The 19658-nt window shown below is 48.4% G+C and overlaps 1 protein-coding gene across 1 annotated transcript in view; it reads left to right on the plus strand.

Moving 5' to 3' along the window:
• The window catches only part of LOC144163814 (endothelin-converting enzyme 1-like), a 61763-nt gene extending 44741 nt beyond the window's left edge, over nt 1-17022 (plus strand). The window contains exons 5-6 of the mRNA XM_077694517.1: nt 16501-16638; nt 16813-17022. Of these exons, the coding sequence (XP_077550643.1) occupies nt 16501-16638; nt 16813-17022 (348 nt within the window). The remainder of the gene's footprint in view (nt 1-16500; nt 16639-16812) is intronic.
• Nucleotides 17023-19658: the final 2636 nt, after the last annotated feature.

Raw genomic sequence — 19658 nt, forward strand, 5'->3', positions numbered from 1 at the left:
GGCTGAGCTGACCGAAAAGCTCTGACAAGATATCTGGCCTCACTGCCCGAACGGGAAACTGCGCTTCCATTGTGTCAATACGGCATCTGCATTGTCCGATTTCTGCACGCAAATTTCATTACCACTCATCCGAGTCAAATACCCATATCGGTCCTCCAGTCGTTATCTGGCTTTCCTGTTGTGTACTTTATAAGCGAAAGTTTTTGACAAGACCGATGGTGCCCCATGAAAAACACAAATGCAATTCCTCATAGCCGGCTGAGCCGACCGAAAAGCTCTGACGAGATATCTGGCCTCACTGCCTGAACGGGAAACTGCGCTTCCATTGTGTCAATACGGCATCTGCATTGTCCTATTTCTGCACGCAAATTTCATTACCACTCATCAGAGTCAAATACCCATATCGGTCCTCCGGTCGTTATCTGCCTTTCCTGTTGTGTACTTTATAAGCGAAAATTTTTGACAAGACCGATGGTGCCCATGAAAAAAACTAAATAAATTCCCCACAACCGGGTTAGTCGGACGAAAAGGTCTGACGAGATATCTGGAATCATTGCCGAGCGGGAAACCGCGCTTCCATTGTGTCAATACGGTATATGCATTGTCCAATTTCTGAACACACATTTCAATACCACTCATAAGAGTCAAATACCCATTTCGGTCCTCTGGTCGTTATCTGCCTTTCCTGTTGTGAACTTTATAAGCGAAAGTTTTTCACAAGACCGATGGTGCCCCATGAAAAACACAAATCCATTTCCTGATAGCCGGCTGAGCCGACCGAAAAGCTATAACAAGAAATCAAGCCTCACTGCCCGAGCGCGAAACTGCGCTTCCATTGAATCAATAAGGCATCTGCCTTGTCCAATTTCTGCACGCAAATTTCATTACCAGTCATCAGAGTCAAATACCCATTTTGGTCCTCCAAACGTTATCATCCTTTCCTTTTGCCGAGTTTGTAAGCGAAAGTTGTTCACAAGAGCGATGGTGCCCGTAAAAAAACTAATTCATTTTCCCATAGCCGGGTTAGCTGGCTGAAAAGCTTTGACAAGATATCTGCCCTCACTGCCCGAAGGCGAAACTGGGCTTCAATTGTGTCAATGCGGTATCTGCATTGTCCAATTTCTGTACGCAAATTTCATTACCACTCATCAGAGTCACATACCCATATCGGTCCTCCAGTCGCTATCATCCTTTCCTTTTGCGTAGTTTATAAGCGAAAGTTGCTCACAAGACCAAAGGTGCCCGTGAAAAAAAATTATGCCGTTCCCCTAAGCCGGGTTAGTCGACCGAAAAGCTGTGACAAGATATCTGGCCTCACTGCCCGAGCGCGAAACTGCGCTTCCGTTGTGTCAATACGGTATCTGCATTGTCCAATTTCTGAACACACAATTCCTTACCACTCGTCACAGTCAAATACCCATATCGGTCCTATGGTCGTTATCCGCCTTTCCTGTTAAGTATTTTATAAGCGAACGTTATCGAAAAGACCGATCGTGCCCCATGAAAAACACAAATGCAATTCCTCATAGCCGGCTGAGCCGACCGAAAAGCTCTGACAAGATATCTGGCCTCACTGCCCGAAAGGGAAACTGCGCTTCCATTGTGTCAATACGGCATCTGCATTGTCCTATTTCTGCACGCAAATTTCATTAACACTCATCAGAGTCAAATACCCATATCGGTCCTCCGGTCGTTATCTGCCTCTCCTGTTGTGTAGTTTATAAGCGAAAATTTTTGACAAGACCGATGGTGCCCGTGAAAAATATAAATAAATTCCCCACAGCCGGTTTAGTCGGACGAAAAGGTCTGACGAGATATCTGGAATTATTGCCCGAGCGCGAAACCGCGCTTCCATTGTGTCAATACGGTATATGCATTGTCCAATTTCTGAACACACATTTCAATACCACTCATAAGAGTCAAATACCCATTTAGCTCCTCTGGTCGTTATCTGCCTTTCCTGTTGTGAACTTTATAAACGAAAGTTTTTGACAAAACCGATGGTGCCCCATGAAAAACACAAATCCATTTCCTCATAGCCGGCTGAGCCGACCGAAAAGCTATGACAAGAAATCAAGCCTCACTGCCCGAGCCGAAACTGCGCTTCCATTGAATCAATAAGGCATCTGCATTGTCCAATTTCTGCACGCAAATTTTATTACCAGTCATCAGAGTCAAATACCCATTTCGGTCCTCCAGTCGTTATCATCCTTTCCTTTTGCCGAGTTTGTAAGCGAAAGTTGTTCACAAGAGCGATGGTGCCCGTAAAAAAACTTATTCATTTTCCCATAGCCGGGTTAGATGGCTGAAAAGCTTTGACAAGATACCAGGCCTCACTGCCCGAACGCGAAACCGCGCTTCCATTGTGTCAATACGGTATCTGCATTGTCCAATTTCTGAACGCACACTTCATTACCACTCATCAGAGTCAAATACCCATATAGATCCTCTGGTCGTTATCCGCATTTCCTGTTGTGTACTTTATTTGCGAAAGTTTTTGACAAGACCGATGGCACCCTGTGAAAAAATCTACTGCATTTCCCCATAGCCGGGTTAGTCGACCGAAAAGCTCTGACAAGATATCTGGCCTCACTGCCCGAGCGCGAAACCGCTCTTCCATTGTGTCAATACGGTATCTGCATTGTCCAATTTCTGAACACACAATTTCTTACCACTCATCACAGTCAAATACCCATATCGGACCTATGGTCGTGATCTGCCTTTTCTGTTGTGTATTTTATAAGCGAAAGTTTTTGACAAGACCGATGGTGCCTTGTGAAAAACACAAATGCATTTCCTCATAGCCGGCTGAGCCGACCGAAAGGCTCTGACAAGATATCTGGCCTCCCTGCCCGAGCACGAAACCGCGCTTCCACTGTTTCAATACGGTATCTGCATTGTCCAATTTCTGAACACACACTTCCTTACCACTCATCAGAGTCAAATACCCATATCGGTCCACTGGTCGTTATCCGCCTTTCCTGTTAAGTATTTTTAAGCGAACTTTTTCGAAAAGACCGATGGTGCCTTGTGAAAAACACAAATGCATTTCCTCATAGCCGGCTGAGCCGACCGAAAGGCTCTGACAAGATATCTGGCCTCACTGCCCGAACGGGAAACTGCGCTTCCATTGTGTCAATACGGCATCTGCATTGTCCTATTTCTGCACGCAAATTTCATTACCACTCATCAGAGTCAAATACCCATATCGGTCCTCCGGTCGTTATCTGTCTTTCCTGTTGTGTACTTTATAAGCGAAAATTTTTGACAAGACCGATGGTGCCCGTGAAAAAAAACTAAATAATTTCCCCACTGCCGGGTTAGTCAGACGAAAAGGTCTGACGAGATATCTGGAATCATTGCCCGAGCGCGAAACAGCGCTTCCATTGTGTCAATACGGTATATACATTGTCCATTTTGTGAACACACATTTCAATACCACTCATAAGAGTCAAATACCCATTTCGGTCCTCTGGTCGTTATCTGCCTTTCCTGTTGTGAACTTTATAAGCGAAAGTTTTTGACAAGACCGATGGTGCCCCATGAAAATCACAAATGCATTTCCTCATAGCCATCTGAGCCGACCGAAAAGCTATGACAAGAAATCAAGCCTAACTGCCCGAGCGCGAAACTGCGCTTCCATTGAATCAATACGGCATCTGCATTGTTCAATTTCTGCACGCAAATTTCATTACCAGTTATCAGAGTAAAATACCCATTTCGGTCCTCCAGTCGTTCTCATCCTTTCCTTTTGCGTAGTTTGTAAGAGAAAGTTGCTCACAAGACAGATGGTGCCCGTGAAAAAAACTAATGCAGTTCCCCTTAGCTGGGTTAGTCGACCGAAAAGCTGTGACAAGATATCCGGCCTTACTGCCCGAGCGCGAAACTGCGCTTCCATTGTGTCAATACGGTATCTGCATTGTCCAATTTCTGCACGCACATTTCATTACGACTCATTAGTGTCCAATACCCATATCGGTCCTCCAATCGTTATCATCCTTTGCTTTTGCGTAGTTTGTAAGCGAAAGTTGTTCACAAGACCGATGGTGCCGTGAAAAAAACTAATTTCGACATAGCCAGGTTAGTCGGCCAAAAAGCTATGAGAAGATAACTGGCCTCACTGCCCGAGCGCGAAACTGCGCTTCCATTGTGTCAATACGATACCTGCATTGTCCTATTTCTGCACGCACATTTCATTACGACTCATCACAGTCAAATACCCATATCGGTCCTATGGTCGTTATCCGCCTTTCCTTTTGTGTACTTTATACCGGAAAGTTTTTGACAAGACCGATGGCACCCTGTGAAAAAAACTAATGCATTTCCCCATAGCCGGGTTAGCCGACCGAAAATATATTACAAGATATCAGGCCTCACTGTCCGAGCGCGAAACTGCGCTGCCATTGTGTCAATACGGTATCTGCATTGTCCAATTTCTGCACGCACATTTCATTACGATCTTTTTGTGTTTAATACGCATATTAGTCCTCCAGTCGTTATCATCCTTTCCTTTTGCGTAGTTTATAAGCGAAAGTTGTTCACAAGACCGATGGTGCCCGTGAAAAAACTAATTCAATTCCCCATAGCCGGGCTAGATGGCTGAAAAGCTTTGACAAGATATCTTGTCTCACTGCCCGAACGCGAAACTGCGCTTCAATTGTGTCAATACGGTATCTGCATTGTCCAATTTCTGCAAGCACATTTCATTAGGACTTTTTAGTGTTCAATACCCATATCGGTCCTCTAGTCATTATCATCCTTTTCTTTTGCGTAGTTTATAAGCGAAAGTTGTTCACAAGACCGATGGTGCCCGTGAAAAAAACTTATTAATTTCCCCATAGCCGAGTTCGTCGGCCGAAAAGCTCTGACAAGATATGTGACCTCACTGCCCGAGCGCGAAACCGAGCTTACGGTATATGCATTGTCCAATTTCTGAACACCATTTTCTTACCGCTCATCAGAGTCGAATACCCACATCGGTCCTCTGGTCGTTGTCCGCCTTTCCTGTTGTGTACTTTATAAGCGAAAGTTTTTGACAATACCGTTGGTGTCCCATGAAAAACACAAATGCATTTCCTCATAGACGGCTGAGCCGCCCGAAAAGCTCTGACAAGATATCAAGCCTCACTGCCCGAGCGCGAAACTCAGCTTCCCTTGTGTCAATACGGTATCTGCATTGTACAATTTCTGCACACACATTTTATTACGACTCATTAGTGTCAAATGTCCGCGGTCCTCCAGTCATTATCATCCGTTCCTTTTACGGAGTTTATAAGCGAAAGTTGTTCATAAGACCGATGGTGCCCGTGAAAAAAACAAATTCATTTCCCCATAGCCAGTTTAGAAGGCCGAAAAGCTCTGACAAGATATCTGGCCTCCCTGCCCGAGCACGAAACCGCGCTTGCATTGTGTCCATACGGTATCTGCATTGTCCAATTTCTGAACACACACTTCCTTACCACTCATCAGAGTCAAATACCCATTTCGGTCCTCTGGTGGTTATCCGCCTTTCCTATTAAGTACTTTATAAGAGAAAGTTTTCGAAAAGACCGATGGTGCCCCATGAAAAACACAAATGCAATTCCTCATTGCCGGCTGAGCCGAGCGAAAAGCTCTAACAAAATATCAGGCCTTACTGCCCGAGCGCGAAACTGCGCTTCCATTGTGTCAATACGGTATCTGCATTGTCCAATTTCTGCACGCACATTTCATTACGACTCATTAGTGTCCAATACCCATATCGGTCCTCCAATCGTTACCATCCTTTCCTTTTGCGTAGTTTGTAAGCGAAAGTTGTTCACAAGACCGATGGTGCCGTGAAAAAAACTAATTTCCTTATAGCCGGGTTAGTCGGCCGAAAAGCTATGAGAAGATATCTGGCTTCACTGCCCGAGCGCGAAACCGCGCTTCCATTGTGTCAATACGGTATCTGCATTGTCCAATTTCTGCACGCACATTTCATTACGACTCATCAGAGTCAAATACCTATATCGGTCCTCTGGTCATTATCCGCCTTTCCTTTTGTGTACTTTATACCCGAAAGTTTTTGACAAGACCGATCACACCCTGTGAAAAAAAACTAATGCATTTCCCCATAGCCGGGTTAGTCGACCGAAAAGATATTACAAGATATCATGCCTCACTGCCCGAGCGCGAAACCGCGCTTTCATTGTGTCAGTACGGTATCTGCATTGTCCAATTTCTGAACGCACATTTCATTATGACTCATTACTGTCCAACACCTGTATCGGTCATCTGGTCGTTATCATCCTTTCCTTTTGCATAGTTTCTAAGCGAAAGTTGTTGACAAGACCGATGGCGCCCTGTGATAAAAACTAATGCATTTGCCATAGCCGGTTTAGTCGACCGAAAATCTCTGATAGGATATCAGGCCTCACTGCCCGAGCGTGAAACCGCGCTTCCTTAGTGTCTGCATCTGCATTACACAAATTCTGAACGCACATTTCATTACGACTCATTAATCTCCAACACCGGTATCGGTCATCTGGTCGTTATCACCCTTTCCTTTTGCGTAGTTTATCAGCGAAAGTTTTTGACGAGACTGATGGCGCCCTGTGAAAAACCTTATGCATTTCCCTTTAGACGGGTTCGTCGACCCGAAAGCTCTGACGAGATATCTGGCCTCATTGCCCGAGTGCGAAGCTCCGTTACATTCTGTCAATACGGTATCTGGATTGTCCAATTTCTGAACGCACATTTCATTAAGACTCATTAGTGTCCAATACCTATATTGGTCCTCTAGTCGTTATCTTCCTTTCCTGTTGCATAGTTTATAAGCGAAAGTTTTGTGACAAGATTGATGGCGCCCTGTGAAGACAAATAATGCATTTCCCATAGCCGGGTTAGTCGACGGAAAAGCTCTGACAAGATATCTGGCCTTCGAGCGCGAAGCCGGGCTTTCATTGTGTCAACATGGTATCAGCATTGTCGTATTTTTGAATGCACATTTCAGTACGACTCATTAGTGTCCAATACCCCTACCAGTCCTGTGGTCGTTACCGTCGCTTCTTTTTGCGTAGTTTTTAAGCGAAAGTTGTTTACAACACCGATGGCGCTCTGTGAAAAAAAATTTATTGCATTTCCCCATAGACGGGTTTGTCGTACCGAAAGGCTCTGACAAGATATCTGGCCTCACCACCTGAGCACGAAACCGTGCTTCCATTGTGTCAATACGGTATCTGCATTGTCCAATTTCTGAAAGCAGATTTCATTACGACTCAATAGGGTCCGATACCCGTGTGGGTCCTCTGGTCATAATCATCCTTTCCTTTTCCCTAGTTTATAAGCGAAAGTTGTTCGCAAGACCAATGGCGCCGTGTGGAAAAACTAATGCATTTCCCCTAAGACGGGTTAGTCGACCGAAAAACTCTGACAAAATATCTGGCCTCACGGCCCGAACGTGAAACCGGGCTTCCATGGTGTCAATACGGTATCTCCATTGTCCAATTTCTGAACACACATTTCATTACGACTCATTGGTGTCGAATACCCGTATCAGTCCTCTGCTCGTTATCATCCTTTCCTTTTGAAGTCGAGGGTTTTACGGAAACCCGTCTGGTCCGGAAATATGTTGGAGTTGAAGCGGAGACACCGACGAAAAGAAACTTAAAAACTTTAAAACAACAACAAGACGTTTCGGCTTCTTTACTGAAGCCTTGTTCATAATGAGGCGAATAAAAGTTCATGCAGGCTTATTTTCGTGAGCACGTGACGTAGGCAGCGTCTGTACGACGGGGGAGAGATCCTTCATTTCGATTAAGTGTATGACGTGTCGTCTGTATTTCTAGAGACTCGAGATAGAGCCGCGATCCGAAGTTCCTTTCTTGGCCGATGATTGTCGAATGATCCCAATCAATCCCATGGCCCGTTGCACCCACATGCTCGGCAAGAGCATTCGACGCCACACGCTTGTTTTTTACATCGTTCAGGTGCCTCCGTAATCTCTGTTTGAAGTCACCCGATTCACCTATGTAAGTGAAATCGCAATCTGCGCAGGAAATCTTTTAGACTACGCCAGAAAAGGATTCTCTTGGAAGCCTGTCCTTACCGCCCACTTGCGCGTTCCCCCCGCACGGGGCACCTTGAGCAATCTTGGTGACGGTACTGGCGATACCGCGGACCCCGAGCCCCCAAACATAAGCTGGATCCAACCGTGGCGATGTGTTTATATGTGGAGGGTTAGAAACCACGAACGGTGGCCGTCGGAGCCCAGGTCAAGCTCCGGCGGATGGGCTCCCTGTCTGTTCAACAGGCAGGGAGCTCCGGGACCTCTTTGGCTACCAGGGTAATATCAAAGAAGAAAGTACCCCCGTCTCCCTGCTTTTATACTATGCTTTATGGTATTGTCTAAACCCCCCCCCCAACCGTGATCGGTCCCTGAAAAGGGGCCGCACCGAAGTATCCTTTCCTCCGTTGCCGTCGTTAACCTTTCCTGAACCGGACCATTTTTCTCGATTTTTTGTGATGGAATCCCTCAATCCAACCCACCCTCTTGCATCTCAGTCAGTCTTCTTGATCGCCAAGTATCTTGAAGCCATAGTAGGAAAATCGTATAAATGCAAAAAACAAAGGTCTGGTGAACTCTTAATTGAAATAAATGACAAGCAGCAGTCTGCAAAGCTTCTAGCTCAGACTAGACTGGCTGATCTTGACATCCGGGTCACACCCCATCGGAGCCTCAACAGCTCGCAGGGTGTGATATCCGAGACAGACCTCCTGAACGAAACCGATGCGGATCTCCTTGTCGGCTTGAAGGATCAGGGCGTCACTGCCGTGAGACGCATCACTATCCGTAGAGACGACAAGGAGATTCCAACCAAGCACATCATCTTGACCTTTGACCGCGCAGTTCTCCCACAACATAAATATGCAGGTTTTATCCGGTGCTCAATACGTCCGTACATCCCGAACCAGCGGCGCTGTTTTAAGTGCCAGCGGTTTGGGCACGGTACGAACTCTTGCCGTGGCCGAACGACGTGTGCGAAATGCGCGGCGCACGATCATCCTAGTGACAACTGCCAATCCGATACCCTCACTTGTGTAAACTGCGGGGGACCGCATGCAGCGTACTCCCGCAAGTGCGAAAAGTTCCAACTCGAGAAAAAGATAATCAACATCAAGGTAACCGAGAACATCACCTTCCCGGAGGCGAGAAAGAGGTTCGCCTCTTTCCCTCTGGGGACGTACGCTCACGCGGCTCGCCGGGGGGCGGAGCGGCGTCTGGTGTCCACAGGGACCCAGTTCAGCGAGTCTGACCTGGTCCCGCCCCCGCCCCCCGCTGGGTTGCCTCACGCAGCCCAACCCGGCACCACGCCGCTTGCTGAGGCAGCAGCGGTTGTGGTGCAAACCACTCCTGTCGGGACCGGTGCCGCTCCCGCCTCTGTCTCCCCGTCCTCCAGTCCGTTGGAGGGTACCGAGGTGATGGACACCACGGGCCCCGCACCGGCTCCCACCGTCACCGCACCGCCCGTGCCACCTCTGGTGCCCCGGACGCCCTCGGCGGTGGCGGCTCAAACGAAGGGCTCCCGAGGGGGGGGCCAAGTCCGGGGGGCCCGGTCCTGTCGGGCACCCCTCGGACATCCGACGACGAGTTGGATGTCGGGCCGTTCCTGCCTGCAACGCAGCGCAAGGAGCGGCCACCGACTTCCAAGCCTACAGACAGGCCTAAAAAGCCTAATCCCAGAGTAACAGCCCCGAAAGACGACACATGAACATATACACACACTCCATTCATTCTTAAACGTAAATAATGGGAACAGAAAACATTATTCAATGGAACTGCAGAGGCCTCCTTAAAAATCTTGATGATGTGTATGATATCCTGCATGCCAATCAGCCAAGTCTCATGTGTCTCCAAGAGACTCACCTCAATTCCAAACAGACAAATTTCTTAAATAGGTACATGGTATTCAGAAAGGACAGGGTTTGCTGCACACACTCTTCAGGAGGTGTGGCAATTGTCGCCCGGAAATCCTTAGCCAGCCACCCTGTCACGCTGAACACTGTCCTCGAGGCTGTAGCAATCCGTACGATAATATTTAATAGGTTGGTAACGGTATGCTCCATCTACATTCCTCCTGATCATGCACTTTCGAGCTCTAATTTCGAGGCGCTGGTCGACCAGCTGCCCGAACCATACATACTAACAGGCGACCTTAATGCGCACAACTCTCTTTGGGGCTCCTCCAGAACGGATGCCCGAGGTCGCCTGATAGAGAAGTTTCTTACATCCTCCGGAGCATGCCTCTTCAACAAAAAACAGCCTACATATCATAACTTAGGACACAAACATACTCTCATCTTGACTTGGCGATTGGTTCCGCAGTTCTCTTTCCTTGTCTTGAGTGGGGTGTGGGCACAGACCCATATGGTAGTGACCATTTCCCCACTTCATTAACGAATATAGGTATAGGCCCCAGCAGTCCATCTTCCCATAAAAGGTTTAATGAATCACAAACAAACTGGAGCACATTCACACAAACATCTCAACTACACCACACATCCATGAAACACCTACACGTGGAGGAAGCCGCCCAACTCGTCACGGCGCACATCCTCGACGCCGCCGAAAAGTCTATTCCCCAGGCCTCCAGCGGGTCCCGCAGCCCAAGGAGCCCTGGTGGAACGAGGACTGCAGGCGGGCGCGAGAGGCCCAGAACAAGGCATGGGGTGTCCTTCGCCGGTACCCCACGTCAGATAACCTCATTTCTTTTAAACGGGCTAAGGCTTTTGGGAGGCGAGTGCACCGTGAGGCGAAAAGGGAGAGTTGGCGCATCTTCCTTACTTCCATCAATTCGTACACAGACACACAAAGTCTGGACACGTATACGAAAACTAAAAGGACAACAGACACACAGCCTGCCCCTGGTTACTACAACAGGGGACACACTGGAAGACCAGGCTAACACACTCGCACAACACTTCCAACACGTGTCCAGCTCAGCACACTACACTAATACTTTCATGCAACACAAAACATCTTCAGAAAAGAAGCCCTTACGAGACAAGAACAAGTCGAATTCTGGTTACAACTCTGAATTCACACTTCATGAGCTGAAGGTTGCTCTTGCCACTTGTAAGCCTTCAACTCCAGGGGCAGACAGCATTACATACACCATGATACAACACCTACACCCAGACGCTCTTGAGACACTCCTACACCTCTACAACAGAATATGGCTTTCGGGGCAGCTTCCAAGATCTTGGAAGGAGGCCATAGTTGTGGGCTTTCTGAAGGAGGGGAAGGACCCTTCCTCTCCCGCAAGTTATCGTCCCATCGCCCTGACAAGCTGCCTGTGTAAGCTCCTCGAGAAGATGATAAACCGTAGGCTCGTGTACTTTCTGGAGTACAACGGTCTTCTCGAGGGCTGCCATGCAGGCTTCAGGGTGGGGCGATGTACCAATGATCAACTTGTTGCACTGGAATCCTACATAAAAGATGCATTTGTCCATAACCAGTTCTGCCTTACAGTATTTTTCGATATTGAAAAAGCTTATGATACAGCCTGGCGCTATGGCATCCTCAGGGACCTTTAGTCATTTGGTGTCTCCGGCAACATGTTGAACACTCTTTGTAGTGATTTGGCTGAACGAACCTTTCGAGTGAGGGTTGGCAGTGCACTTTCCAATGTATATTTGCAGGAAAATGGTGTGCCGCAAGGTGGAGTTCTAAGCTGCACGTTGTTTATAGTTAAGATGAACTCCCTCCGAAAGGCATTGCCGCCGACCATTTCCTGTTCCATCTATGTGGACGATGTGCAAATATCTTTTAAATCCTGTAACCTGTCAATATGCGAACGTCAAGTACAGCTCGGTGTTAAGAAACTTGCTGGCTGGGCGGACCTTAACGGGTTTAAACGAAACCCGGCCAAAAGTACTTGTGTTGTGTTTTCCCGCAAGCGCGGGATTAACGCGGACCCTGAGATTACACTTAACCGTGCACCTATTTCTGTTAAAAGGGAGCACAAGTTTTTAGGTGTCATATTTGATAACAAGCTCACGTTCATACCTCATGTCAAAGCACTTAAACATAAATGCCTCAAAACACTAAACATTCTCAAGGTCCTCTCCCACCAATCTTATGGGGCAGACAAAGAACTACTTCTCCGGGTCTTTACCGCCTTATTCGGGTCTCGATTAGACTACGGCAGTGTCGTGTATGGGTCGGCATCGAAAACAACCCTAAAAAGTCTTGATCCAGTACTCCATTTGGGTCTGCGCCTTGCGTCGGGTGCCTTCCGCACTAGCCCGACCCAGAGTCTATATGTTGAATGTAATAAGTGGTGCCTTGAGTACCAACGAACGTATGTTGACTTTCTCTACGCTTTTAAAATTTCATCTTTGAATAACCATCTTTTTAAACCTGTTTTTAAAGATACATCCACATCGCCACTGTTTGTAAATCGCCCGTCTGTTCCTTTGCCGTTCTCACTTAGAGTTAGACAGGAAGCTCCAAATTTCGACGTCTCCTTTTTAGACATTCACACATCTTCTTTTACTGACGTGTTACCACCCTGGCAGCTTCAACCTGTGTGTTGTGACTTGTCCTTCGTGAAAATTGAGAAAAGCAGGGTACCACAAACTGCTATTTTGCAGCACTTCTTGTCCGTGCAGTCTAAGTATGAATGTGCAGAGTTTTACAGTGACGCATCAAAAACTGCCCTTACTGTGTCGTGTGCGGCGCACGGACCCGATTTTAGAGTCTCTAAGACCCTGAACGCGAAGACCAGCATTTTTACGGCGGAAGCCCATGGAGTTTTGCTTGTTTTAAATCACATAGTGCAACATGAAATACCCAAGTCTATCATTTTCACAGATTCACTGAGTGTTGTACATGCATTGTCATCCAACAAGTCTTCTAAAAACAATGTTCTTAATGTAGTGTATAAAACCATTATGTCAGCATATGCATTAAATCTCGACATGATCATGTGTTGGGTTCCAGGCCACTCTGGGATTGCGGGAAATGAGACCGCTGATCAGATGGCCGCTGCTGCTGCACATACAAATACACCGGACATAGCAGCAGTACCCCACACTGACCTCAAGCCACACATCAGACAACACCTTCGCGAAACATGGCAAGCACTCTGGAATCAACAGACAGACAACAAACTACACATAATAAAGCCACTCTTGGGACCATACACGACTGACGCACACAACAGACACACTGAAGTTGCCCTTGCTAGGTTACGGATAGGCCACACTCATACAACACACTCCCACCTGCTCACAGGATCTCCAAGACCTCTGTGCAGCAGGTGTGGAGAGGCCCTAACCGTGATCCACATCCTTATACAATGTAAGGCACTCGACATTACACGACGCAAACACTTCCACAACTACACACGCGACATATTCCACCACACCCGTCATACTTCTTAGGAGATGAAGCCATGTTTTCAATCAAACGCGTTTTCGAGTTTCTTACCGACGTAAAATTTTTACATCTCATTTCTTATCATGCATGTTGACAACCTGGCCCTTTACACCAGTCATCTTCATTACGTTGTGTTTTACTTTGTTTATTTTTACTGAATTGTTCTACTTTTACTTCCATGCCACTTTCATGTAATCACTATTGTTTGGCGCTCTTTACCCTTAGTCGGCCTTGCGCCATTAAACTCCAAACATCATCATCATCACTTGCGCGTTCCGCAGCTTACACGCAGGCACGTGTGCCACCTCAACGTCATAACTACGCAGCACGTCATCAACCTTCGCCCGGCGAATAGCCAACCCGTTATCACCGAAATTCGCCGTTATGTTTCCCTCACAACCCGCGTTGCCGCATTTCATGAACATCTGGACTTCAACCTAACCTGCCAAGCTCGGGGACTCATTCCGCCTTTTTTGCACCTAAACAGGCCTGTACCTTCCAAGTTTGGTTATAGCGTCATCGCAAAGGCAGAGAGAATGTTGCTACAGGCCAGATAAATGGACTGCCGTGACGCCATTAGAAAGCTAGAAAACGAAGCGTTTTTTGTACGACGCCGCCTGGAGAACCACTGCCCGGACCATTTTGCAAGCATCCAGCTACACGCCAACATTCAAGCCAATGTACACGCTCGCCGGTCACAGTCCGTGCATAGTGTCAAGCTTTGCAGACTTTAAAAAAAGCCAGGCCGTACCGTCAGCCAAACAAGACAACGGTGTACAACCTTGCCACGCTCAAAGTCGACTCTGCGGAGGCCTCCGTCCTGGAACTTGGGCGGAACTTCAATGTCGCTCCTGCCCCTGACGTAAGAAAGGTTGTGTGTGCGGTTAACCAAGTTGATCCGTCCCGCCGTGACGAGGCGCGCTCCCGCGCTATTGGCGTACTTTCTGGGCTGCACCGCGGAAGTTCGTCTCGCCCCTTTCTGCGGATGAACGGAAGGCTGTGAAGCGACTCCAGGCGAACACCGAAATCGTGATTCGTCCGGCTGACAAGGGGAATTTGATGGTAATAATTGACACGTCTGTCTACAAAAGCAAGGTACTGGCTCTTCTGGATGACCAGGACACGTACGTCCGACTCACTCGGGACCCGACCTTGAAAGTACAGAGGGACTTACAGACACTCCTGGCGGATGTGTTTCGCTTCGTTCCTCCCGAGCACAAGCCTCTATAATATTCGCTTCTAAGCCATAATGGCGCCGCACCTGCACTGTACAGCCTACCGAAGGTTCACAAGCCTAATGTCCCCCTGCGTCCAATCGTTGACTACACCCGGTCCCCTCTCTACAATTTGTCCGGATACCTGCACAAAATTCTGTCTTCACTCGTCGGGAAGGGCTCCACGCATGTAAGCAACTGCTGCAATTTCATTGAAAAAGTTTGTGACGTGGCAATAGACGACGACGAAGTGATGGTCTTTTTCGATGTGGTGTCGCTATTCACCTCGATTCCGACTGATATGGCTGTGGAAGCATGCACTACTGTGCTAGAATCCGACCGGACTTTGCCAAACAGGTCGCCGATTGATTTCCTGACCTCAAGAGGCTCCTCTGCTTTTGCCTTGCGAACACAAACTTCTGTTTCGATAAGGTCTTCTACAGGCAAGTCCACGGTACCGCAATGGGTGCCTCCGTCTCGGTTACTGCTGCCACTCTTACGATGGAATGGCTGGAAATTCGCTCACTCGCTTCCTTCAGTCCACACCCATCAATTTTTCTGCGCTCTGTGGACGAGTGTTTCTGTGTGGTTCGACGCAGCGCCTTGGCTTCGTTCACTGCGCATCTCAACAGTCAAGAAAAGGCCATCTAATTCACAGTAGAGACTGAGGTCGACCAAAGACTCCCATTTTTGGACGTGCTTGTCAGCCGATGCGATGGAACAGTCTCTTTTAATGTGCACAGAAAGGATACGCACACTGGCCGATACCTAAAGTTTCGTTCCGTTCACCCTGACGCTCACAAAAGGTCTGTTGCTGCCTCGCTCTTCGGCCGTGCGAACCACTTTTGTACGAAAGCACAAGACCGTTTCACCGACCTCGACAGGGTACGAAACGATCTCGGCAAGCGGCTATCCCCGGGCGTTCTTGAATGGGGTGGAACGCTGCCTGTCCAATCCTGCCGGACCGGCTGATCCCCGACGAAGAAAGCGTGCTGCTATTCCCTACGTCCCTGGTGTAAGCGAAGCCTTGTCCCGCGTGCTGCGTAGTTATGACGTTGAGGTGGCACACGTGCCTGCGTGTAAGCTGCGGAACGCACTCGTGGGCGGTAAGGGCAGGCTTCCAAGTGAATCGTTTCCTGGCGTAGTCTACAAGATTTCCTGCGCAGATTGCAATTTTGCTTACACAGGTGAATCGGGTAACTTCAAACAGAGATTACGGCAGCACCAGAACGATGCAAAAAATAAGCGTGTGGCGTCGAATGCTCTTGCCGAGCATGTGGGTGCAACGGGCCATGGGATTGATTGGGATAATTCAACAATCATCGGCCAAGAAAGGAACTTCGGATCGCAGTTCTATCTCTAGTCTCTAGAAATACAGACGACACGTCACACACTTAAACGAAATGAAGGATCCATCCCCCCGTCGTACACACGCTGCCTACGTCACGTGCTCAAGAAAAATAAGCGTGCATGAACTTTCATTCGCCTCATTCTGAACAAGGCTTCAGTAACGAAGCCGAAACGTCTTCTTGTTGTTTTAAAGTTTTTAAGTTTCTTTTGATCGGTGTCTCCGCTTCTACTACATCCTTTCCTTTTGCGTAGTTTATAAACGAAAGTTGTTCACAAGATCGATGGCGCGCTGTGATGAAAACTAATGCATTTCCCCTAAGACGGGTTAGTCGACCGAAAAGCTCTGAAAAATATCTGGCCTGATGGCCCGAGCGTGAAACCAGGCTTCCGTTGTTTCAATACGGTATCTGTATGGTACAATGTCTGAACGCACATTTCATTACGACTCATTAGTTTCCAATGTGGGCTCGGTTCCGAGGTGGGCTCGGAGCCTGTGCCACGACACGGTCTAACCCACTTCTGTTCGTCATGCAGGATTTCGTTTGCGCTATCTTCTGCGTGCTGGTCCCCGTTCTTCTGGGCCCAGTATCAGCCATCCACGTGAACAACCCTTTCCCGGCAAGCCTTGTCACCGTGGACGACCAGCGCCTCCTCCCAGCGTTGGCCACCACAGTTTGTACGGCGCTGGAACCTGCAAACTGGGTGCTCGAAAGGGCAATCGAAGCCACACCGTCATCGACTTCATCAGGCGCACCGTGTATAAATCGTCCCCGCCTGCCCTGCGCGCTCTGTGGGCTCGGTGGCTGTGCCACGACACCGTCTAACCCACTTCTGTTCGTCATGCAGGATTTCGTTTGCGCTATCTGCTACGTGCTGGTCCCCGTTCTTCTGGGCCCAGTTTCAGCCATCCACGTGAACAACCCTTTCCCAGCAAGCCTTGTCACCGTGGGCGACCAGCGGATCTTCCCAGCGTTGGCCACCACAGTTTGTACGGCGCTGGAACCTACAAACTGGGAGCCCGAAAGGGCAATCAATGCCACACCGTCATCGACTTAATCAGGCGCACTGTGTATAAATCGTCCCCGCCTGCCCGACGCGCTCTGTGGGCTCGGTGTCTGTGCCACGACACGGTCTAACCCACTTCTGTTCGTCATGGAGGTCAGTAACCAGTATTGCCTTTTCGTAAAAAATCAAGCAATCGATGCCTTATTCAGCTACCGAGCCCCCAGTGCTGTGTTTGTATCGTGTCTGATTGTATGGCCACTGTTTTAAAGCAAAGCTTTTTACCTCTACCCCCCAAGGGTTCTTTCGCGACCGTTGGTGTCACCAGAAAACTCCAGCCACCAAAAAAAAGAATTTACTGGCACCGCCGGAAATCGAACCTGGAACTAATAGACTAACAAAGCGATAGCCCGTTGTCTTAACGACTTAGCAACGAGCACACGCGAAGACGGGAAGACAGGTGGTGTACTCACCAAGCACATCTACGGGTTTACCCCCTGCGTTCACGCTAAATGCCACGTGGAAGCGTCACGTGACCACTCGCGTACGTCTAGCGGCCCTGTGCGCACCTTGCTCATGTGCTAAGAGTTACAAAAATTAAAAGAAGCTCACACGAATGCTGGAAATCTCAATTCTAGTACGCCAATGTGCTAAAGCCTGTGACCTCCAGTGTTCACGTAAAAAATCACAGCTCCTTGTCGTCCCCCCTCACGCCAAATCAAGGAATACATTCAAATACTCCTTGATCGCCAGGCCATCACTCCAAGCCCCAGCATCAAGATCCTGGGCCTACATCTCGAGGCTAACACCAAGAGTGACGTCTTCTTGCAGCGCCTCAAAAACAGCATTAATCAAATCATACACATAATCAGGCGAGTTGCAGCCAAGAAGCGAGGCCTAAAGGAATCTGGTACCTTTCGATTAATCGGAGCTTCTGTCCTCTCGAGAGTTACTTACGTCAACCCCCTGTCTTCTTCTCGACAAGGAAGACATAGAGATGCTTTATATAATGATTAGAAAGGCGGTCCAGCAGGCAATTGGCCTTCCCATGAGTGCGTCCACACAGAGGCTGCTTAGCACGCGGGCTCCTCAACACGGTGGAAGAGTTGATAGAAGGCCATATTTCTAACCAGAAGGTCCGACTCAGAACTGCGGTGGGTGACCGCATGCTTCCCCAGATTGGCTGGGAGCCCAGAATATCACTCCGCTTGACGTACTCCCAAACTCTTGGCGACTAAAACTAAAGATGCTCTCTTTGCTTGGAAATATGAACCCTCACATGACGAGGGTCACCGAAAAGCACCGGCTCAAGCGCTAAACACCACCATCGGTGGGGATCATGCAGTTATCTACCCAGACGCCTCCAAATATCGAGGGCAGCAATTCACCATCATCGTAGCTACCTCCAGAACCAACCTCCTTTTGTGTACCTCGCTTAGGAACCAAGAAATGGCGGCAGCAGAAGAGGCAGCCATCACCTCGGCTCACTCAACCAGGGGTTCGGAGGGTAGTCACCAATTGCTAGCAAGCCTACTGGAATTACCAGTCGGGTTGGGTGTCCTGACCTGCACTGCGCGTGCTGAAAAACCACTCCCCAAACATTTCCATTCAGCTTATCTGGACACCCCCTCACGGTTCAATGGAGGGCAACAAATACGCCCACCCAACAAGCCTGCGCTTTTACCTCCCGTGCTATGGAGCTGCACGACGACAGTCACCCGCTTGTCACGTTCAGGGAGATAACCCAGCATTATCACCTTCTGAGACAGACCATACCTTCGCCTTACCCTGACCTTTCCAGATAACAACCAACTTCCCTACGGCTCATACAATGCGGGCTCCTTCCCACAGCCTACGTGTCTTCACTTAATGCATCCGAATCGCTACGACACTGAATGTAAATTTTGCACAGAAGTAGGAACACTCTGCCGCGTAATCAGGGTGTGCGACTTTAGCCCTGAGCACCCTCCTCTCTTTCCGTCAACTACCCAACTACCCAATGGGAGATGATGCTGTCCAGGCCCTTTCTACCTACCCAGATTCAGCGGGTGGACAGAACACAGGCCGCGCGGACTGCATATGGGCCCCACAAAAGAAGGAATCACTCCCCAGGGATGCACTCTGAGGCGTTCAGAAATCTAAACAGGAGTATTTCTTCTTCCTCCTCTTCCTTCTTCTCTCCGCAAATCTCGTCGCCTCCGTCTGCGGCGCAGAGACGGAGAAGTCAGTTCGTCTAGCACCGGGTCGGACCTTACTTAAATTTTCTAAAGAAAGTTTCCATTCTTGTGCTACACCAATACAACTCAACCAAACACCGTTCATGCATCATGCATTGATTTAACCTTACCAGAATATCTCCTTGAAGTAATGAATGGTGTGGTTAGGTGCATTTGGCTTCTATCTGGTTTAACTATTTGTAGAGCGATGTGAGTGAATATTAGTTACGTCGTATGGGTAATCGTTATGGCTGCCGTTTACAGCTTTGGTTTCGGACCTCATTCACGGGGTGGATTGGCGCGATTTTTTTCTCTGCTGCTGATGTTATCTGGTGACATCGAAACTAACCCTGGACCCCCCACCCTAGAAGATATTCTAAGTGAACTTAAAAGCTTGTCGTCCGGTCAATTCCAGCCTATTGGTGACATGCAGAGCCTAAAATGCCAGCTCTCTAATACAGATAAAGCAATCTC

The sequence above is a fragment of the Haemaphysalis longicornis genome, unplaced genomic scaffold (assembly GCF_048455015.1).
Source record: "Haemaphysalis longicornis isolate Haplotype H1 unplaced genomic scaffold, Haemaphysalis longicornis Haplotype H1 scaffold_13, whole genome shotgun sequence".
Taxonomy (NCBI): Eukaryota; Metazoa; Arthropoda; class Arachnida; order Ixodida; family Ixodidae; genus Haemaphysalis; species Haemaphysalis longicornis.